This window comes from Henckelia pumila, chromosome 1, assembly GCF_033568475.1.
Source record: "Henckelia pumila isolate YLH828 chromosome 1, ASM3356847v2, whole genome shotgun sequence".
In the NCBI taxonomy this organism is placed as follows: Eukaryota; Viridiplantae; Streptophyta; class Magnoliopsida; order Lamiales; family Gesneriaceae; genus Henckelia; species Henckelia pumila.
The window spans coordinates 68281457-68305181 of NC_133120.1; the positions used below are offsets into that span (position 1 = coordinate 68281457).

At 36.0% G+C, this 23725-nt stretch overlaps 1 protein-coding gene and 1 long non-coding RNA gene across 3 annotated transcripts; one reads left to right on the top strand and one right to left on the bottom strand.

Moving 5' to 3' along the window:
* The first annotated feature begins 4648 nt into the window (after positions 1 to 4648).
* On the top strand, positions 4649 to 5699 carry LOC140880210 (uncharacterized). The gene is made up of 2 exons (XR_012149616.1): positions 4649 to 4780; positions 5503 to 5699. It is a non-coding gene; the product is annotated as an uncharacterized lncRNA (long non-coding RNA).
* Positions 5700 to 8013: 2314 nt separating this feature from the next.
* On the bottom strand, positions 8014 to 23339 carry LOC140875872 (uncharacterized). 2 transcript variants are annotated; one of them, XM_073279694.1, is made up of 25 exons: positions 23018 to 23339; positions 22709 to 22882; positions 21608 to 21959; positions 21084 to 21241; positions 20530 to 20769; positions 19827 to 19936; positions 19632 to 19709; positions 19448 to 19554; positions 16818 to 16912; positions 16623 to 16738; positions 16208 to 16311; positions 16055 to 16132; positions 15799 to 15877; positions 15497 to 15665; positions 14861 to 14931; positions 13147 to 13227; positions 12990 to 13060; positions 12526 to 12622; positions 12364 to 12423; positions 11927 to 11981; positions 11425 to 11816; positions 9450 to 11333; positions 8774 to 9340; positions 8635 to 8693; positions 8014 to 8508 (listed from the first exon to the last, which is right to left on the bottom strand). In XM_073279694.1, exons 3-25 carry the CDS (start codon positions 21952 to 21954, stop codon positions 8313 to 8315), a joined length of 5214 nt encoding a protein of 1737 aa, XP_073135795.1. In that variant the 5' UTR covers positions 21955 to 21959; positions 22709 to 22882; positions 23018 to 23339; the 3' UTR covers positions 8014 to 8312. The 2 variants fall into 2 exon arrangements, with proteins under 2 accessions (XP_073135795.1, XP_073135794.1); XM_073279693.1 differs by having other exon boundaries at positions 21608 to 21969.
* Positions 23340 to 23725: the final 386 nt, after the last annotated feature.

The window sequence follows — 23725 nt, forward strand, 5'->3', positions numbered from 1 at the left end:
ATTAGTGCACGGATTCAATCAGCTGTTAACTGGTACTCAGTTATTGCATTAATATCTATAATGCATTCTAGCTTAATATCTCACGCCTGATATCAGCACATTCAATCTTATTTCCTCAATTTTGTATTTCATCTGCTATGACTAATCTTACAACTGTATTCCATCTACTCACAGGCAAAATCTCAGCAAATACGATGAATACAGGCTCATCAGATACAGATTATAGCATAACAAATCACTGATCTATGAATGTATGCTATGCAATCAATATATAAGCGGTTAACTAGAATTAACTCATGTACCTGTAATATTCTTATCTGATACAACTTGAGCCTTTCAGTTAGGGGAGCTATGCTTATATATCTTCATCTGCTGGCGTTTAGACTGACTCGATCTTTGCTGTTATTGTCACTATCGCTTGCTTCATAGCTATATTCCTATGAAAGTTTAGTGAAGGTGATGATTATAGGTTTTCACACTTACAGAGGCGTCAATAAAATTTCAACTCTACCTCGTACTACCGGTTCATGATTTCGTTCTTCTATTACTGGCTTGAAATCACCTTATGCTTCTATTCTGCAAAGTCTTCTTTTCTATCTTCTTTATCATATATGGAAAGAAACAATTCTGTTTACTTACCTTCCAACCATGTAAATACTTCTTCTGGCAACTTCACCAACTTCTTGCTAAGTCCTGGAGTTGATATCAATCAAGCCGATTCTATGTTCATCTGAATATTCTTCACTTGAACAACTGATTCAGCTTTTCAATTCAACCCCTTTCTAGACATAACATATTATGTATCTTTCTGAGTTGGCGAGTACTAGCTTTGGAGTTGTTCAACTAACATACTCCTCAGGGCAATCATCATATCGATCGGCTCAAAAACTTACCTCAACTCTGTTCTGTTCTGTCTGCGGTTCTGTTCTGTATGAGGTTCTCATTCTATCTGTAAAATCTGTCTTATGCAATAACAGAAGCAATATATATGGCAGATATTATAACATACAATGTCAGTATATCGTACATATAATCTCATGCTTCTTAATAGAACACATACTTGCAACTTCTCATGCTTTTTCACATATTACATGCTTAAAACGAATTCACTTATTCTAATGAATTCAAGAAATCAGGCATACATAACAACATATAAGCATGTAATTCTTATCTCAATAAAGCAAGTAGTGTTCAATCAAGCAATCATAGTCGCATACAATTCTGTAAAGCAAGTAAAGCATACTCATGACATACTATAAATGCATGCGACTCAATCTACCCCACTCAACTTCTATCTTAGTCCAAGACTTTATGCTCTGATACCACCTGTTGTGGGAACCTCGAGTTGCTAATCTCATCTTAGGGCAATAAACGATTAATCAACAATTAATCATATAATAAAAGAATATTCAAACCAAATTTTTTTTTTCAGAACCCCACGCGCGCCCGCGCCCCACTTCAGGCGCGCCCGAGCATAGGTTTCGGACAGAATCTGGTAAAATGATAAACATAAAAGTTGTAGATCTTTGTCTTAGCTTTCCAATGCCGCCAACCGCACCCTAATCGGAGTTTTCAGTAAAACGTTATACTCATTCTACCAAGAAGGATCGGTGCAGAAATTTACAAAAATTATCAAAGGCTACAACAAAGATCAAAGTTGCTAGGGCTATTTCAAATCTGAAAAATTGCATACATAATCTCAATATGTCCGAAGCATAAACACATGCATATCTAGACATAACAATAATCGCATACATGTTTCTAAGATGCAATACAATAAACTCAATTCTAAGTTTTCTAAGCTCAAACTAAATCAACACTTTCTAACATGCATTTGACAGTAATCTATTCTTAGCCCGAAGTCACCACATGCTAATCTTTCTCAATCTTGAGCTATCCAAGCCACATCTGACTCGCTCATGCCCCAAACCTGATGCAATGCACACATACAAACAAAGCAACAGCCGGATAACTCCGATGAGAATAAATCTCAGTATGAACAACATGCATATACATCAGTTAAACATATGATATCTATATGCCAAATGAATCATAAATCTTCAATCATGTAATAGGAGGTAAAACATGATAGTATGTTCATCTTTAATACCAAGTATATAAACTCATTCAAATCTTGAATGTCATAACATAACATGCTAGCATTTATAAACGCATATTCTAATCCCTAGAAATCTCTAGGTTAATGCATAAATGCAATGCATGTGCCAAGGAATAGGCTATCGAATCTGATATCAATAAATCGTAATTCTGGGATCCCGGGGAAATAAAATCTTTAACTAACCACCGACTCTCCCAATCGAGGTGGCGTCAAATCTCTCAATCCCCTGACGTTGGTTCAACTATAGTGAGTTATCTAGCTCTGGAAATAAATCTATATTCCGTGCCATGAGTCATCTGACTCTGGAAGTAAATCTACATTCCGTGCCACTCAACTACAGTTCTCCAAACGTCATCTGCATTCTAGGCCTTTCAACCCTCTGTGCTTTTCAGGCTGGAGTTCAAGATGAATGCAACATAATCTGAATGCATCAAATCATACATAAGCTAAAACAACATCTTGAACACATCAATCATATAATCATATGATCATATAATCACTCAAAGATACCGACAAATCTGTAAGCATCACATGGAATATGTAAGACATGTTCAATACAGAACATAATATAAATCAAAGAATACAAATAAACATTGACATAAATATTCTGAAAATTCAAGAAAATATCTATCTTGAATAATCTATCCCATTTATGTAAACGTAAACAATAACATATATTAAACATGCATGTATGTGATTTTAGGCAACTCGATAATCAACAACAATATCGAGTTATTCTGCCCCTCTTATTAATGTCTATTCATACCTTTCGATCTCGATTCAAACTTCTGAACTCGTGCAAATCGTGATCAACCACAAGTTATCAAACTTCTGCTCTTCTTTCCATCTTACTATTCCAACTCTTGTTGCTTCATTTCTGTTTGCATTCCTAATCTTATTTTCAACTTCAACTTCATCGATTCAACTTCTAAATCTCTAGTCTGAATCGCTTCTTTAAGAATCTGAAATATGGCATAACAATTTATGCAAATCAACTAATGAACTCACATTAACATATGCTTCAACACATCTCAACTTCAAGGCCAAAACTAAGTACAAACTTATCTCATTCTTAGCTTATTCAAATTCTAATTCCCGAGTTGGACGACTCGACTTTGATACCTCATTTCTCAACTGAAACTGAAGTGTTTAACATGTTTAGCAATCTTATCAAATCTGATATTCATTGCTAAGTCCGATCGATAGCTGAAATCGGATTAAAAATCAAATCGGCAGCGTAGCGATTTGAAATCGATAATCCCGCAACGCCACAACATTTATACAATGCTAATCCAATCTCATATTCAAGTTATTTTCCTGACTTATACACGTCCAGCTCAACTCTCAAAATCAGAATTATCAAAAATCTTTCAAAAATCCAAAACATTTCCAAACGACGATCTTTTCTCGATCCGTCTTAAATATGCTATCGTCGTATATGCTAGAACACATTTATACAATCAAATCTTAATTCCAAAAACATCATAAAATTCAAACATGGTAGAACTTCATAAAACTTACGTCAAAACGTAGCACTCGAAGTCGTGATCGCAAATATACGATCAATCGTAAATTCTACCGGGCGGATTGAATTTAATTGGGACTTGAAATATGAAATTTGCTTCAGACCAATTCTTCCAACCTTGCTCTCGATTTTCTGATTCCATTCTGAATGGTATACACGTTCAATGCACTATATCACATATGTGTCATCCACTTGCCAATGAAATTGCACTTTGGCCCCTACACTTTTGCATAATTGCAAATCAATCCCCGGACAAGCGATTTAATTCAATTTCAATCCTAAATAATTTAAGAATATTAGAATTCAAGTCTAAACTCTAAATATTCTCAAATTAAATATTCTCGAATTAAAATTAAATCATTTCGGACCTTATCGCATTTTAGTCCTTGAACTACTCAATATTTGCAAATGGTTCCTTGCTCGGATTTCATCTTCAAATTAAATCCTTGATATTTATAATCTTGGAATTACATCTTAAATTCCATAAATATCAATTGCAAATATTTTTAATCTTTTAATTTAAGAATTCCGGATATTAAAATCTTAAAATCCAAAAAATCCTCAAATTAAATATTTTTGACCCGAAATTAAAATCTCTAATTTCCATACATTCTTAAATTCATCTTTTCCCTCTTATTTGGAATTTAAATCTTAAATCCCGTAATTAAGAACTTAATATTTTCGGGCCTTACAATAGTCACATGCTCGAGTTCTCTAGAACTTTTATTGGGCAAATACTGACTTGAGCGTCGGAGTATTTTCACCGGGCAACCCCCGGCGCCACTCATTTTGCTTTGTGATGCAGGTGACAACCCACGAAGTTCGATCTTTGGAACAGTTCGAGTATTAATCTGGCTATCCAGATCTCTACAAATTACCCAGATTTTCTCCAATCGGGTAATATCAATTTTTTGCTACATCAGCGCCTCAGCACCTTGTCTGTAGCCCAGTTATTGATTTTAAAAAAAAAATGCGCAGACAACAGAATTATTTCATTTCCTAATCTTCTAAACATCGAAAAATCGAGAGAAAAGTTAGGGTTTCAAGTATTCTTCCTCGAATCTCTTACAAACATCCATTTTCACCTCTAATAGAAGGCATATTCGAGTTCTACGCAGAAATTGCAACTAAGGTTGGTAAGTTTTCATTCAATTCAGAAGTTCTCGATATGTAAACTGAGAATTAGGGAGGATTTTGAAATTAAGCATAGAAATGAAGAGATTAATTGATGTTAATGTGAATTTCATAGCTTAGAACCGAGATAGTTGGATCAATCATCATTTTTCCCCAAGTTTAATTGTAAGTTGAGCTTGTTCTTGATGCATTACATGAGTATACTATTATATTATTCAAGATTTTCAAAAGATTCTTGTCATATGAGGATATATGTAACTATAGTATGTATTTCTTAATGATTCGTTGACCAAATATTGTTATCGATGATATGTATTGATAGAAATGCATTATATCAAAATACTATCATATGAAAATGAATGAAAATGGTATGAACTGTGCAAGATATATGATTGAATAAGCAAAATGACCACGGTGACAGTTGTGTCACATTGACCCGGTCACAGTTGTGTCACAATATGAGTTGTTAATACCTGTAAGATGGAAACACCACCAAAACTATGCTATTGACTGATATTAAACATGGACATGTATATGTGATCACTCATAGTTTTCTTATGAATGACATATAACTTGATTATTGTTGTTATGATATAAATATACTATGTTTCAAAGAATTCATTAGTTTGATCACGTATTGAATAGTAGTTTCGTTCTATGTATATTGTTATGTATAAGGCCCAACTTTCTGAGTTTATCAACTCACATAGCTCATTTGTTGCAGGATCAGATAATGAGGATAACTAGGATACCGGTTCACCAATGGATGTTTTGCACGTGTCTTACCTCGACGAGAACCTGGGCATGAAAATGATATAGCCTCCGCGATACATGTTTATATGTAATATATGTTGAATGAAATGTAGTTCAAGTTATAGTAACTTGGATTTTGATCGTAATAAAATGGTGAACAGTTTTACATGTATGGTGTTATATATGTGTTTTGGGAAATTGTAAATGGTTGTAATCTATTTTAAACTGTGCTTGGGATTTTTGGATAGACAAAAATATGAGAAAACTCTGTCGAAATTTTATAGAATTCAACAAAGGTTTTTATAATATTTTCCCCCTATATTAGCTTATGTCCATAGTATGTACTAAGATTGAATACGATTATAGTATAATCACATACGTAGGAACGGGAGTTACAGAGTTACACTTGCCTTTCCTCATTATTTGGTTTCTTTGGACAGCTAGAAATGACAGCAAACACCGTAGTATTCATATCTATACTATGAAAATTATCCAGAAAATTAATGTTTATCTCGCTACTGCCACTAAAGCCAAGCTTCTTCACCATCAACATTGGCTAGGATATATGCACTTTGGCCGCATATTGAATATTCCTATCCAATCGAATATCGTCACCACAATTCTAACTATGGGCTAGAAACCTCCTCCAACAGGCATTTTCAAGCTGAATACACATGGGTGCAGCTGAGATGGAACGGGTGCATCTATTGGTGGAGTTATTAGATACGTTACAGGTCGTGTCTTGCTCGTGTTCTCAGAATTTATTGGTCCGGGCTCAAATACAAAAGCAGAACGTCAGGTTGTTCTCTTGGGACTTCAAATCAGCCAGCAATATAACTCTATGACGTTCATTAGTATTATATCGGCAAATACCACAAGTTAGGAACTTACACATACTCTGTCCAAGATCCAACACTTGTTCTACAATTACGCCGTTTATAAGTCTCACATATACCGGAGACTCAATGCTGCTGCCGATGCCTTGGCGAATTTGGCAATAGAAACCAAGGATTCTCGTATACTTCATGTGAGGCAATTGACAAAGAAAATGCGGGGCATTTGCAATGCAATCTGGATGCAATGACACGCCGTACATTCAGATGCGGACTAGACTAGGGGGTTAAAGATATTGCATAGCCACTCTTGTAAAGTTATTTAAGAGGTTTTGGTCTAGTCCTCTCTTATGTACACTATTTTATTTAATTAATAATAAGGCCTCTTGGCCGATTTTTAATTTTTAAAGAACAAATAATATATATATATATAGACCCACAGAAATCGTGTGCACGCTTTGATGTTACAAAGTTTTGGATAAAAAAAAGTCTTTATTTTATGTTATATCATTAAAAAAATATTTTTGAACCTGTAACTTTTTTTATTATTATTCAAATCATCATTTTAATAATTTTTATTTAAATCATGCCGTGGTGGAATACAACTTGTGTATGATAAATAAAAACAAGGACACCTTTGGAGAAACTCCATTTAGTTGCTAATGGAATGCAACAACATATGCAAGATTTGAGGTGCCGAGTACCTTTCACGTACATGACTGGCTTAGCAAATCTGCACGAAAACCTTACTAGACTCAACTTGTCAAGTTTTTTTAACAATGAAGCATCAACGGATTTCGACCTCTGCGCTAATTCGGTTAGGAGGAAGCATTGCATGGGTTATTTTATAAACAGTATGAAGCCAATACGCCAAGAACATTGAAGTACTGTTTTATCTCAGTATTAAGCCTTAGGACAATGGGGCCAGAGAGACTGCATTGGGATCGGGCGAAAACAATTATATGGTTATAACTCAGAGGAGTTTCTGGGGGAGGAAAACATGATTTGAAGGGTGGATTAGAAGTTGGCAGAATATGTGCAGCAATGGGAGACTTTTAGCACATCTTGAGTCCAATGACCAGCCGTTAAACACCACAACCAGCTCAACTCATGCACACACATACTAATGTTGTGCAATAGAATGTCTTAATAACTTGAGACATACTCAAAAACCACTGAAGTGGGAGTTGTAGTATGAACAATAAGATTGTGCTTAAAAGTTCATTTGAACCGATGGATTTAAATTCCTTGACTTGTTTCGAAGGGTAAGATCCAATTAAATTTCAAATTCACTCGATGTAAAGTTAGACAATTCAGATAGAGATTATGATGGATTTCAAACAATCGAGATGAATGTCATTTTCAATCCGATTATCAAATCTTTTCTCAAATCAAATCTCTTTCTCCAGATCAAATATATAGATCCAAACATGGCATAAAAGAATCACCTATTTAATTTAACCATGAAAAAGAGCACAAACAATATTGATTTTTAATTTTTAAAAAAAACAAACAAACAAAGAAGGATGATGCAGGCGGCGGCGTCATCATTCAGTCTCATATTTTGCATCAACAAAACAGCAAAAACTGAAAATAACCATTAAGACAATGTGACATTGAAAACGAAGTGGTACGGTACAATCCATCCACGAAGTCAACAATGATTTTCATTTGAAGCAAGAGTCTATACAATAGATGCCCCTCTTTAAGGTCTAAAAATGTACACGAAAGAATTTTCTACGCGGCGATGATCACCAAGCTGTTAGCTTTCTGTAGCCAGTACCTCTGTTCTATGTTGTATCATTGAAAGATTCTAATTGGTCCGGGCTTTAACTCGATGAAAAAATATAAAAATGAAGAGTTGATGGAAGAATACATACAGTTGGAGGAGCCTGGTGTAAAAGGGAACTTGAGGGCTAATTGATCTACAAAATTGTAACCAGTAGAACTACAAAGGCAATTGCGTCCTTCTGAACCAATCAGATAGGCGTTTCATTTTTAAAGTAAGTTCTGCATTCTTCACAAAGTAATTCTCAGCATTTGAAAGCATTACTGCTATATCGTGCTTCATTGCCTCCAGACTTCTGTAATAATTATTTTCTAGCCTGGACTGAATAAGTTCCAGAGTCAATGGAACAGGGAACCTGCAAAGTAAAATTTAGTGAGAAGCATGAAAGGCGAGTCAATTAACAAAAAATAGGTATTAAAAGAAAAATACAAGTCAAGTGCTAGAAGCAATCAAAAAGTTCACGAGGCAGGCAAAGTCCAACCTGTTAATAAACTGTGTCTTCTGAGAAACTTGTTTCAACTTATTGACACCATAGTAATCCTGCAAAGAAATCAAAGAACATTTTAACCTCATTCCAGTCTATCTGCTACTTCCACATACTAAAAGGGCTGCTTTGTTACCTGGGACTTGTATCCAGATTGCTCCAACTTGTAAAAAGCATGCAGAAGCTCTTCTCTAATACCATCATCAATATGAAGCTGCTCCACGTTTGTATCCGCATCATATAGTTCCCATGGACTATGCAGATGTGTCTCAGTTGGATCAGTTTTGTACTTGACAACATATCTTTCCCATGGGCTATCTGGAAATTCAAATGATTTAGGCTTCACGGCTAAGATTCGACCCTCCCACCAACTACCATTCTCAACACCCTCATTTTTCCACCAGACTTGACATTTGTCTCGGGAAGTCCAATTTCGCTCCACAGCTGCATCATACCTACATTTCTCAACAAGAAAATCTGGGAAACCAGTTACTTCTGGGAGAGCCAACTTAAAAGAACCCACTACTTTGGAAGGAGAAACAAATTTAAGTGTCATTTTGCAGGTGCTCTCCCCAGAACCCGGACGTGTTGAATACTCAAGGTTTTGAACCCTACAAAACTCTACAGCCTTAATGTTTTGCTCAATAGTTTCCCATGGGCCGGTCTCCCTTGAATTACTGTGAGTTATGTACTCCTGATGGCCCTGAAGAACGAAAAGCCAGAAAGATAATAATTAAAAGATAGAACATTAATTTAGGGAATCGTAGAAGAGGAGAGAGAAAGATGGCGAAAGGAGCTACAAAGTACAAAACCTGTCTCAAATACACGACTTCATCCCCTAGTTGTGGTATATACCGGGAGCCTTCCTCATGCGCAGACATCATCAGCCATGAACTTTTACCCAATTGATTGGATTTCCTTCTATCCGCTGGACTAGTTTCACGAACATAGTGACCACCTTTTCTATTTCTTGTGGCTTTTAATCTAACAGATGTCCTAGAGTCTGATCTCCATTCTTCACAGGAATTCTCTTCAGCCCTGCTCCCGGAAGCCTTTTCAAAATGTGCTGAAGGATCTTCTGAATCATCATGAGTACCCTTGTATGTAAAATTGCTGTCTGAAATATTTGGATCACGCATAGCTGACCTTAACCGAATTGATCTAGCCCGACGAATCCCTTCTGGTGCAACCTCAATACCATGGTCAAGCTTGTATCTTCCAGAATGTGAAGTGCTTGCTTCCATACTCACACAGTGACCTTCCAGATTACTCCTACTTTTTGAAGGCTTTGACCTCCTATAGACAGCAGAAAACATCCTTTTATCTGAATCCAATTTCAACGATTCTTCTACGATGGGAGTTTCATCGATCAGATCATCTGATTCCGTCATTTCATTATGATCTCTGTTGTCTGGACATGTTATCCAAGTGTCATCACAAACAGTAACTTTGGGATCTAAATTCTCCTCTGTTTCAAGTTTATCGCATATAGTACCATGCATATTTTTAACAGTGTCACCTGATGAGGACTTCAAAACAAGTTTTATAGGGCTACCATAATCTCTTGGGACAGTACTGGACTTTATCCGTAGTTTCGTGGCAACTGGTGCACCATTCTCTTTCAATGGACAATGATTGCCATTTACATAAGAAATCGAAGGTGCAGTCGTACCGCCATAAACTCTGTGAATTTGAGTTGCTAATGCATTAGCATCCTTGCTCTCATTCAATTCCAAGTGTTTCTCATCATTTTCTACTCTCTCCAAACTTTCCGGCACACTGGTTCCACAAATATGTTCACTTACACGGGCAATTTCTTCCACACTACCTTCTTGAGTTTGGATTCGTGAACTTGGAGATTTCATTTCATAATCCATCACAGAAGTTGAATGATCATTCCAAATTCTTTCAGCAGTAACATGCTGATCAAGAGCCGAACCAGATCCAGCATGCAACCCTGCTGGCAATATTTCTCCAATCTTTAAACGCTTTGAGGTGCGAGCCTTGACACCTCCCCATCTAATCGAACCGTCTTTGCAACCTCCAAGATAGTCTAAACAATTATCTGTCATAGCAGGTTTCCGCAAATCACCATCAGCTTCACAAACACCGCAGTCCTCATCCTGAGAATAATTTCGACTCATTTCATCAATTCCGAGGGGAGCCCTACACGATGAGACTACAAGAGCACGTTGGCTATCCTCAATTTTCAACCCATTATTTTGTTGAGGTGCAACTTTGCTTGCATCACGATTTGGGAACTTTATAATTAATCTCTTCTTGCCAACAGAATTTGAATGAGACTCAGGATATGGGTAAGGGTGATCTACATCCACAGACGGATCCAAGGATATTTCTTTTCCTTTCGAATGTTCATCCCACTCATTTTGCAAAGATGCCTCTGACTCTTCAGTTGTGAAGCTCGAATCTTGCAGAGTAGATTCACTTTCTGAAGAATTTTCGTCCCAATCCTTTACGTCTCCATCCGTCGATGTTCCTGTGATTCGAGAAAAAAGATTAAGAGCATTTCTAGCAGCAGCTCTTTGAGGCCGTGAAGACTTTGATGATGACTTTTTCTTCGAGGTTTTCCTGCCATTTTTTGATTTTCTAGCTCGGTTGTTCCTGATTAAACTGTCATCACCCTCATCCAAGATCTTCTTCTTCACACGCCTCCCAGAGGATGTTGTGACATCCGCCTAATACGTTGAAAGAAGAGAGATAACAGTGCATGATTTCATTACCTGTAAAGTTGACAATGATACAAACTATATAGTAAGAAAGAATTACCCCCGCCTTCCGCTTCTTTCTCTTTGATCTACGGAGGCCATCTCTGTTAGAATCCTCTTCACTGCTTTCTGAACTGCAATCTGGATCACCAGAATTGGAACTTAAACTTAATCTCTCGCCTCCAGATGAGTTATCCTCTGTTACATGATACTCTGAATCATTATCATCGCTGAGCATTTCAATTTCTGGTTCCCATTCCATGGCATCAACAAACTCAGGAAGTGGATCAACATATGTATCCAAGTCTACCATAGGAAGCACATAATCTTGGTCCAGACTGAAATCTACCCCAACAGAAAGCCTAATCGATGATGGGCGCCACTCAATTCCAAAACCTCCCAGCCTCCTTTTCTGGTACATGCTCTGATAAGGCTCTGGATATGGAATCATTCCTGCCATTTTCGAACACCCAACAAACATGGTGGCACGATGTGAGAATAGAACGGCATGTATACTATAAAAAGGCAAACATTAAAAAAAAAAAAAAAAAGTGAACAAAAACCTGAATCACAGAGAAGATCTTGCATATTCCTTCGATAAGGAGCAAGTTGAGTCTCCTAATAAATAAAACAATCTTATCAAGAATTAATCAATCATCTAGGCTAGATTAAAGTAGCACTTAACATGCGAATGAAGGCTGACAGATGCAATTCTAAGAATTAATCAATCGCCGAGGCCAGTATGCAAGTTTTCCCTCAATAAATCAACCTACAGTTGATTGTCAAAAAATTGAGACCTCGGAATCATAGAAGACAAATTAAACAATAGTAGATACAATTTAATGCATTCTGACACACAGAATTTATCAGTAGTATAAAACCAATACAATATCAATTTTCACTTGAAACAACTAACATGGGAATCCATGAGGAATCAAGTAAGAATATACATCACTGAAAGGGGAGAAAATCCTACAAGGGGAACACAGAAGGCACTAACCTGATCGAGAACATTTCCATGTGTATCCTGAATAAGAGGACGATAGTCTCCCAAAAAGAACTGGTAGCAAAAGCATAACCTTATTATTCGACTCAATTGCTAGATAAGCAACCGCATATTCATAGCTTCTAAATTGATAAACATATTTGCAGTTTAACAAACCTGATCATATTTGGCATCCTTCTGGGATTCACCTTGCCCCGTATTCAATGTATATAATTGTCCAACATCATCAGAGAGGATAATCGATGTCCCATCCCTGGATTAAAAAGAAATTCAAAATCGACAAATTATATGGAGCTTGTACTACATTTAGAGACATTAAATTGCAATACCAGATTAATAAAACTGACAGATGGCAATCCTTGATTTTCAAAAATTCCATATCATATCTTTATTGATAGAATGGATTAAGATAAGCAAGTGTATAAACAGTGTCCTTTCACTAAATTGAAAATAACAGTTTATTAAATAATAAGGCGGAAAGAACCTTGATAAACTTTGAAACTTGAAACAAAACGAGTGTACCTTCAGGACTCATAAGTAACAAAGATGGCCAGCAAAAAAAAGCAAGTAATGGAATGAAAACTACATAGATAAAGTTTCCAGTTGAATGGTTAACTCACGGAGAAAATTTTCCATCAATCAGCTTGAATTGGCCAATTTCGTAAGTGCGAATAGGCGTGCCTTCCCATATCTACAGATACAGAAAGAGAATGGGAGTAGGGTGATAAATTAAGAAGCGTCTTTAATCTAATCAAAAATCGATGGCCATGAACTCACATCCCACACTATTGTTTTCCCATCATATCCAGCACTCATTGCTATTCGAGGATTGAAAGGGTGAACATCCAATACATAAGTCTGCAAAATAAAAAAAAAATTAAAAAAATTATAACTAAATAAGAACAGGTAAAGCTGAACGTTTTCTGGTAGACAGTATCACTGTGTACTTGATCCCAAAAATACAATAAATATCTAGGAAGAAATATTTGTCCTACCAGACAATGCAATGAAGAAAGTAAAAGTTACTAGAGCATGAGCAAGCACTGAGATGTGAAAATGAATGGTTGAGCTGACAAGACTAGGTGAAATGAAATACAAGTACTGAAAGAAAATTCTGATGGTGTCGAGACTGAAGATTTACAGCTTCAGTAAGATGTTCAGGCAAAATTATCATCTGGAATGCACAAATTTGCATCCAAAAGGGAGAGGCACGAGAGTCACTACTGTTTGTATGCCAGTGTTTAGTCGATATTTGACTTTGTGAAGTAAAAGTTCCACAACTAAGTGATTTCGCAAAAAAGGCTCTAGTGAAAGTAATATCACTGAAAGACTATCCAGGAAAAATGTCAATAAAGAATGGAAAGTATCTCAAACTCCACAAGAAAATTACAAGAACATGTTGGCAATATTGACTAACACATTGTTTCTTGAGAGACTAATTTTCAACTTTAAAATGCTGCCAATAGAGATCCAGAAGGTTGTAGTATGAATCACACATAATAAATTGATGCAGCAAGTAAAAGATGAATTATTTTCTATTTTTCTATCTAAAGTAGAAACATTAAAAAATTTCAATTTTTCTTCTATAAATTTTTCTAATTCAGAAATGGAAGATTTTAATTTAAAATCTCTTATTTCAGGAGGTGGCTGAATAGAAGAAGATGCTATTGAAGCAATATCTGTTTCTTCTTTTGGTTGTATTTGATTTATAGCAGAAATAATCATTTCAATTTTATTATGTAAAGAAGTAATTGATTTAGAACAAATTTTTCATAAACATGAATATATCTAAAATAAATAATGATACTGTTCATAACAGTATGATTGAAGAATATGATATTCCAGATAATCTAGAATTATTAAATAAATGGACTATTCCTAAGGTAGAACCAAAATTAGTTTATAAATTAGGAACTTTTGAACGAATAAGTTTAAAGCAAGGAGTCAAAACTACTGATGAATCTATTCCTCTTCATATAAATGAAATGGTAATTTGTTTGTTACAAAAAAAATATTATACCTTTCCAGAAAACTCATTTCTTTTCAGTTTATAACAAAACCTATTATCAGAGTTTTAAATGAACTACAAGATAACAAGGAATACCTCTATTGGTATAACCAGATTGAGGTTTTCATTTCCAAATCCAAGGAATTCCAATTCAATAAAAAATAGACGACAACAACAACAACAACAACAACAATAATAATAATAATAATGAAGCAGTGAACATATGGGAATTTTGTTCATATAACAGACTTGTCTTTTCCATAGTCATAAATCATAACATCCTCGAAGAATGTTCCGAGTACACATTCCTTGCTCGTATAAGGTCACATACAAATTTTTGACATAAAGACATGCATATCAATGAAAAAGCAGATCATTGAGAAAGTGTGATATGGATAATTCATAAGAATTAAAAGTACATGAGTAATCAAAATAACGCCATAAAATGTACTTTCAATGGATCACGCAATGGTGCAAACTTACCGATTCAGTATGGCCAGTTAGAGAGTGAACTAAACTACCATCAACAGCATTCCAAACACATATTCTGCAATCTGCAAATAAGAGAACATCTCCCAGAACTAACGCCAGAAAAAACTAGCTTAATTACGTATAACACCAAATTAACATAATGAAATTTACCAAGCTTCAGATATAAGCAGAAAAGAACATAGCTGTGGAACATCCATAAACATGTAACCGTAACAATTACAAAAGCCCCAAATTCTTCTCTATGTGAATTCCAGCTCTAACCCAAAAACCATACAGTGTACACAGGCAGCGCTATTCCATAAGAAGAAGGGAGAAAAAATAAAGTGGCAAACTAGGAGATAATTAAACAAAGATCTACAGCAGCCATTTCATGCAAAGACTAGAAAATCATGAACCATGTATTAGCGGAAGGTGCTCAATAACTTCATTATTTGAACAGAAATTCAACAAAAGTGTTTGCAGATGACGCTTAGTGGGATGAAGGCTTGAGTAGTGTTGTGTATTAGCAAAAGGCACTTGACCACTTCATTGTTTATAGAAATTTCAAATAAAGTTTCAAAATGGTATTGCTCCGATAAAATGGCCGAAGAATCGGACAACAAATACACATGCAAATAATTTTCATACCCATTATAGCTGCAAGAACAAAGCGATTATCCAGACTCCATGCAATCATATTCACACCACGAGGAGTAGGAAGAATTCTTTGGCGTGGACCTCCTCGAGGGGGTTGAGGAGGCATAGGAGGTGGTGGAACTTTAAGATGATATGCTCGTATCCACCGCCCAGTTTTTCCCTAAAACAAGATAGCTCCATCAGCTTCATTGAAATCGAATGTGGTGGACTAATCAATCAAGAGAAGCAAAGAAACACTTCTTCGTAAAAGGGTAAATACCAAGGAAATTCAGTTTATAAGGATCAAAACTGACATGTGATTTACGTGATCTTGGAATCCAGATAATTGCACTGCCATCACGAGAGCATGTAACTATATTGTCATGGTTGAACCTAGAGATCATCAAACGGAAAAGCATATAAACTAATTGGAAAAGGTAAAGGCCAAAAAACCTTATGAGATAGAACAAGAAGACATTCTTAAGGTTAATGCAGCAAAAGATGAACAAAGGGGAGCATCAACCATGAAAATTATTTATTTTTTCAGATGAAGGTACGACGAAAGCACACCATGAATTTTTGAATTTTGGAACAGTATCTTCCTTTGAGGCATCAGAGAAAGAAAACCGAGCAGTCACCGCACAGCCACTGCATTACATCACAAAACAAATTACAGGCACACTCAAAATATCAGGAATTGCAAAAATATAAGCTCAGACAAACCTGAACTGCACATAATTTACATCATTCTCATGACCAGCCAAAATGTCTATTTCATGATTAGGTTGCTCTGAGTCATCTGAACTAGATTTATAAGCATTCCAAACCTGTAAAGACAGCTTTCCACAAGAACATAAGATATCATCCCAATAACAACTGGAGTAATTTCTGATTTCTGACTTAATCTTAGGATGCACTTGGATTGAAGTTCTGTATTTCAAATAGATTGATTGGATGGATTTATGTCATTTCAAATCCATTCTTCAAATCTCTCCCTCCAATTTAAAGCATTCCATCCAAGTGCAACCTTAAATAATAATTTCAAAATATCTAGACTGTTGCCGCAGAATTACTTTTCTTAATTATTTAATTTATATATGAAAATGCAATATAACTCCAAGCAAAAGGTAAGTCATACCCTTGCAAGAGTGTCTGAGCTGCCAGTGACAAAAAAAGTTCCACTAGCATTGAATGCACAACAGAAAATCTGGTGGCTCTGCTGAGTTGTGCTGGATAATGAAACATTGTTTCTTCCTATAATTCAAATTATCCAACATAAATAACTGGCAAACCCTGAGAAGAAAATATAGTTATGGAAAGAGTGTCTGCTAACCAATTACTGAATCAGAAGGTTTTGGAACATATACACGTGGACTGAAATGGGAATATCTGGCATCCCAGATCCGACAAGATCCATCATCAGATGACCTGCCACAGAAATACAAACCCCCTCATGAACAAGTGAACGTGATAATAGATAAGAAACGAAATTTCTTTGAAAAAGGTGTATGAGCAAGCTTAATCATCAGGGACTTTCTTAGTATGCAAACAAAAAGAGGGAATATGCATACACCAGTAGCAGCCAGTTACGATTAGATCTGGACAAATATTGGGACGCAAAGACAGGCCACCACAGAACTCATAAAGACAGAATGTGATTAAAGCATTTCAGAACATCACCAGGCTTTACCCAGGGGAAATCTGTAAGCATGTATGATATTCTTATTGAACAATTCTAAATTTCCCAATTCAGATCAGATGTGTGAGCGGATTTTGTTATGCTCGTAAAGAGGTCGCATTCTCTGAGCAACATAAATTATCTTAAACTGTATACTGAAATAGGGTCCATTAAAATTGGGCCTAATAGAGACAAAATAGTGTCATGGTCTGTTTTTTAGAATCCCCATAGTTGAAGTGTAAGCCTGGAGCAAACCTAGCAAAAGGCGAGCACGCAAACCTTGCAAGAGGCGAGCCCAGGCGCACACCTCTTGCAAGGCTTGCTTGTATCGGCACACTTTTATTCCATCAAAACTCTAAGCACAGAGCACACTACCTTTCTCCTAATTTTAATCTGTGCAGCCTTAATTTTTTCTTCTCTTGCAATTTCAATTACAGTACTTCTATATTACTCCTTTGATTACTGCAGTCTTCTCCTAATTTTAATCTGTCCAGCCACTTATTAAATTCCTAGACCTCTCCAACCTTTCATTTAATTTTTCGTTTGGGAAGACAGAGAGATTGATGATTAGATAATTAAGTTTTTTATAACAAAATTACAGTGCGAGTGTTAATGAATTTTTTTATTTGCATTGTTGTTTAAAATCCTGTGAACCTATTTCTATGCATATAAAATTTGGTAAAATTCACTTTAAATATCACTTTAAGTATGTGAATTCTAACGATTTATGCTTAGTGCACCTTAGTTCGATAAGGCACGCGTCTCGACTTGCGCTCAAGCTCCAAGACACTTAAACGCCTTAGCGCGCTTCAATTAACTACGCCTAAAATACCCAAATTCTTATAACAATGTCCCCAAACACTCAACTCTTTATCCAAATCACCTCGACCATATGCTCATTGCTGACTCAGGATCTTCACCTTTGGGATAATTATAAAAACTAAATTTATACAAAAAAAAATTAAGAAAAACATTTAACAAATTAAAAAAAAATCCAAATTTTATTCCAATTTTTTAATCAGAGTACTTGTATATATAAAAAAATAATAATAATAATAATAATAATACATTGTACAAGCACGCAATGCGTGTAGAGAGGGTAGAGAGGTACTAGTATTCAGAAAACAAGGGTCAAGGGTGGGTGAATACTACTTATATACTGACCCTAGTGCACTGCATTTCTACTTACAGGCACATTCCTGAGCCCCAGCTTGTCGGTATCAACCTCAGGTTTTATCATGAAATGAAATATCCTCTTTTTCAATTTTTTCAATTGCTCAGATATGAATGCAATCAAAATGAACAGAGCCAAGAAATGGAGAAGATAAGCTTCAAAGAAACTTGAAATAACCATTTTTGAAAGCAAAAACGGAAGCAGGTTAGGTGCAAGCAAAACCTTCGTAGTTGGAGCCTTGATTTTCATCATTCCCATGCACTAAAAGCATTACAAGATGATACCAGATAACCTGGAGTATTACTGATTTATGACACCCCAATAAATGAGTAATATTAAACATCACGGGCAGACGAGAGAGTGCAATGAATTCATGGTGAGTCTAAATTGCCAAACAAAATTTGCCTGCTTCAGAACTAGGCATAATGAACCTACTCATGTGGCCGAAATTACAATTACTTCTGTTGCCCAAGCATCATTACACATAACAAGAAATATTGATGAATGAAGCTACAAGTAAAAGATACGAGGACATGGATCAAGTATCAACTCTTGTTCCTCATTACATAAAGCATGCGACAGTAAATTTACAAAAGAGCGATGAATTCATGGTGAGTCTACGTTGCCAAACAAAATTTGCCGCGGCTTCAGAACTAGGCATAATGAACTTACTCCTGTGGCCGAAATTACAATTACTTCTATTGCCCAAGCATCATTACACATAATAAGAAATATTGATGAATGAAGCTACAAGTAAAAGATACGAGGACATGGATCAAGTATCAACTCTTGTTCCTCATTACGTAAAGCATGCGACAGTAAGTTTACAAAACAGAGTTTTTACCCCTGTTTGCCAATCCTTGACTTCATTCTCTGAAGAGATCATGTTTAAATTACATCAAGAATTGTACTAAAGCGTTAAAGGCAGTCATGAAAAATACTTGTCAACATAGTTCGTGTATATACATGTTTTAGCAACTACAATAGAAATGAGAATGAGCACAATGTTTAAACATGTGGAGACCAGATATCTCAATCAATCACAAAAACAAAGAGAACAAATCCAACAAAAGTCGACCAGCAATACGATAAGTTCAAATATAACACTCACGATAAAACTTGATAGGGAGCACTTGATCTAGGACTGAATGCAATTGCAGTGACAGCTCCAGTATGACCTCGCAATACAGATATCGGCATTCCATCGGGTAGGCGCCACTGTTTTCAGATAAAAAAAACGATCATATGGCTAGTTATAGTCAAATCGTAAAAGATGATATGAAGAAGAATCCTACAACTCGAATGACGCAGTCATTTGAAGCTGAGGCCACTAAAGTGTTGTTGAAGTTCACGGCCAGGTCGGTGATGTCACCCTTGAAGTATAATAAAGCAACAAATAAGCCACATAAATCAAAGGTTGGAGAGAGAGGGAGGAGGGGGGGGGGGGAATTGGGTTGATTTGGGGTCAGGCTATTAAAATGACAGCTCACCTCATGCCCTCTACAGCTAGCCAAACTATAAGCAGTTTCCATCGACCAAATTTTAACAAGGCGGTCATCGGAACCAGTGACAACATATCTTCCGGATCGGTCAAATATAGCTTGCAGAAAAGTAAAGTTTGGGACAGGAATCTAATGAGATTGCTTAATGATAATATATTATTTAACGTGTGATTTAACCGCAAGACGATAATATAGAATAAAAAGAGAAAAAATGCATCTTGATGCCAAAGCAGTTGGAAATATGAGCAATAAATAATAAAATCAAAAGCAGTCAAGAGTAGACGCAAAGACACGGGTGCTTTTCAAATAACTCTAAAATTGATTCTTCTTCCTTTTTTTTTTTTTGGGTGGGGGGTGGGGGTTGTGTTTTTAATAAATCCGAAGGTAATTGCTTTTAAAAATGAAAAACTCCATCTCCATATAAGTCTGTCATGCATCCTAGGGTAACAAAAGAGGTAACTTGATAAGTTTGTAGAATATCATAGATATGTTTACAAAATCCTAAATTAGATATTTCAAGAAACCATAACTACAAGAGGACAAAGTTACTCCACTCGATCTAACTGAAGAGCATTGCACCCTGTAGCATCATCCTCATTCAGAATAACAAAACCACATTAAAAATCATTTAATTACAGATATTGGTTATTGCTTAAACCTAGGAGATAAGGAAATGAAGGTAAAGCCTTACCACAATAAACAGCATTACGATGTCCTCTAACTCTTTTAATATTTTGCATCTTTTGTACCAGAGTGGATGGTTTTATTATAGCATGACATGCTGCGCGAATAGATGGAGCACGATGATGCCTACTAAAGCCACCACCAATTTCTCTTAACATTAGACCACGCACTTGATCAGCCTGCCTGTGAGGCCAGCGCATGTAGGCCGGAGGAAGTTTGTCTTTGTCTATTCCCTTAATTTGATCATCTTGAGCAAGAAAGCATATCAGAAAACTTCCATAAAAAATCAAAGCAAAGCATATAATTTAAAAAGGAGCCCCATTGGAAAGTCAAAATGCCCATCCCTTCAAATCTAATCTAACATTAAAAAGTTACTTCTTACAAAGGACTATAAATTTGTATCAACTTCATAGCATAGGTGACAACATCCCTCCTGATTATTATAGAAAACTAAATTTCCTGAACAATATCAACATGTGATGACTCATAAACTGTCATGGACTTAAGGGGTCCAACATATCAATTAAAGAATTAAAAGGGCATGGCCAAGTTGTCACACACTTGCTACAAGTGAAAAGCAACCAGTTCCCAGGAGTGTAGGCACATTAGCTGCATTGAATACATTTCCTCCAATCATGCCTTTTGCGGGAGCACTTGCATCTAACATCATCAATTGCTTTAAGAGTTTTACCAAGTGATCTTGTCCAATGTGGGGATGCCTGATGACACATTTATTGCCCAAATCATAATGAGAAGATACAACTAAAAGAATGAAGAAGTTCATCCACATTTAAAATTTAAGATAAGCATGGAAACTAAGTCTTCTCAACATTGCACACAACCAAAAAGTAACTTTGTCACAGTAAAAACTTCCACTCGTTATTGGGGAAAAGATAGTATATTTCCTGATGTCAGGCAACATGCTAGCCATGATACATCTCACTCAACCATGACATATGTTTCCAGTAAAGAAACAGGGGAGATTGATCGGTAAACAGCGAGCGCAATACATTTTCCAGCAACCACTGGAATAAGAACTACACAAATTATCTGTCCTGATAAAAAGTGCCAACAAAAAACATTACCTCTCAACCAACTTATTATAAGTAAGAGGAAAAGACATGCCATTGTCGTTTTCATCTCTACTTTGCAAACCATTCCTCGAGTACCATGCATGATATCTTCTGGGTAGAAGTTGATGCTCCAAAAGTTCATTCCATAATTGCCCGTACGTTCGGAGACATGGTCCAGCTGAGAGGAAATGCATGATCAGAAAATACACCTCTTTAAGGTCAATATCCAGATGACTTTCCGTCTGTCTTCTTTGCGAAACTGCCAAGCTGGATTTCCCATTTTCCTTACTGGTGAAACTTAAAGATTTAATGTTTATGGGAGTTGCATCACCAGTGGGCACATGCTTTTGAAGAGCCATGTATCCTGCGAAGATCTAAAGAATATATATATATTTACACAATTTTCTCAGAAAACTGGAACATCTAACAAAAATTTTTCCTACCTTCCAATGGAAACAAAAGAAGAAAAAAAATTTCCAAAGGAATGAAGAGAAGAGTAGAAGACAATATGTGAGTTTCAAGGATCCATCATCAACTGTCAGTTCCAATAATGGAATTAATGCACAAACCAGACCAACTAGAACTAGTGATTGTATGAAATTCCTTCCAACCTCATCCCACCTCCAAAACAAAATCAAACAACCAGAAGAATCGAATATTGAGATTAATGTAATGATAATTTTCCTAACAAGATGAAAGTTTATTTCAAATTGCTGACTCGACGCGTTTCACACATCAACACACGCAGGAAAACAATCTTGAGAAATGCCAGAACCACCTGAAATAACTTCCATTCAATGGCTAAACCGACATCACACCCCATAAATGTTGCAACAATTTTCACTCAATGGCTAACTGAGCAAAGCACCGACTGAAATTACAAAGCTTTTCAAAAAACATTGAAAACTGCCGTAAAAAAAAATCGTATGCACAACAACAGCATTCTCACAATCTCAGGACTGCCATACATCACACAAGGGAGAATGATCAGGCACACCAGATGAGCAGCTTTAACAATTTCGAGAATGCAATACTAAGTAGTGTACAAACAAAAAAGTAAAAGCAATAAATTAATTAAAACAATCAAAATTCGGGAAGAAGCGAACATCAAACCTTCAATTCATTCTTCGAGAGATTCAACCAGAATGGCAGCCGTCATAAACACAAAACTTCTAAATCCAGAAACGATGACCCTCACGCATCCCACTGTATCATTGGAAACAAAATCCCGGATTTTTTATGTATATACACTTCACACTGGGATCGACCCAACGAAACAAACAATCCCTGGTCACAAAAATCAGCCAATTTTCAATCTACCCTCCAGCGCATGAAAACAACCCCCCGCCCCCGCCCCAAAAAAGAACCGAAATAAGAATGCAGAAGAACATTTTTCTAGGGTTTCTAAAACCGTGTAACTACCTGAAACGCAGTTCAATAATCAATGAATCAGCGGAGTCCACCGCAGCAGTGAAGTTGGATGCTAAAGGGGTATTGAGGATCGATTTCAAGGAAATCTTGAAAACAAAAAGGACTTCTGCAACAAATTATGCCGAAAAAATCGATAAAAATGCAATTTCAATAAATGACTGATGAGTGATTTGAAACCCGTTAGTTTATGGATTGTATTGTGGATTATTTGGTGGGGAGCTCTGAGATTTTGTATGCAGCAGTGTAATGTAAATAAATTTTAGTATCGGTTCGTAGGAGAGAGAATTGGAGCGAGAGACGAAGAAGAAGCGTTTTATATATCTTTACGCCCACTCTTCCAAAAAGTTATGCCTTGAGGTTTGGAAATATATGAAGGTTATGGGCTCCTTCAATTTCGTCCTTTTGGTTTTTTTATTTACATTTCTACCCGTATGAACTTGGCATGTGAAATAAATAAATTGGTCCGATTATATTTAAATTTATTTATATAATATATATATATATATATCACGTTAGGAGATCGGCCAATGTTATGGCTTACTCTTTAACAAAATTTTTTGTTTCCTACCTTGCACCTTTTTGTTGGGTGTTTGGGTTTTTTTTTCTAATTGGCTGGTTAATCTTGTAATGAATGACTCTTAATTCTCATTTAAGAATATTATTTTTTCCGTAAAAAAAATAGATAAACCTCATAGAAAA

What these genes read in the sequence shown, in the direction of transcription:
- LOC140875872 (XM_073279694.1), bottom strand. Translation starts at nt 21,954, where the DNA reads ATGGCTCTTCAAAAGCATGTGCCCACTGGTGATGCAACTCCCATAAAC. An exon ending in ATGACTGCGTCATTCGAGTT is followed by an intron (nt 19,555 to 19,631) that starts GTAGGATTCTTC and finishes ATCTGAAAACAG; the next exon opens with TGGCGCCTACCCGATGGAAT. An exon ending in ATTGATGGAAAATTTTCTCC is followed by an intron (nt 12,623 to 12,989) that starts GTGAGTTAACCA and finishes TTTTTAATCCAG; the next exon opens with GGATGGGACATCGATTATCC.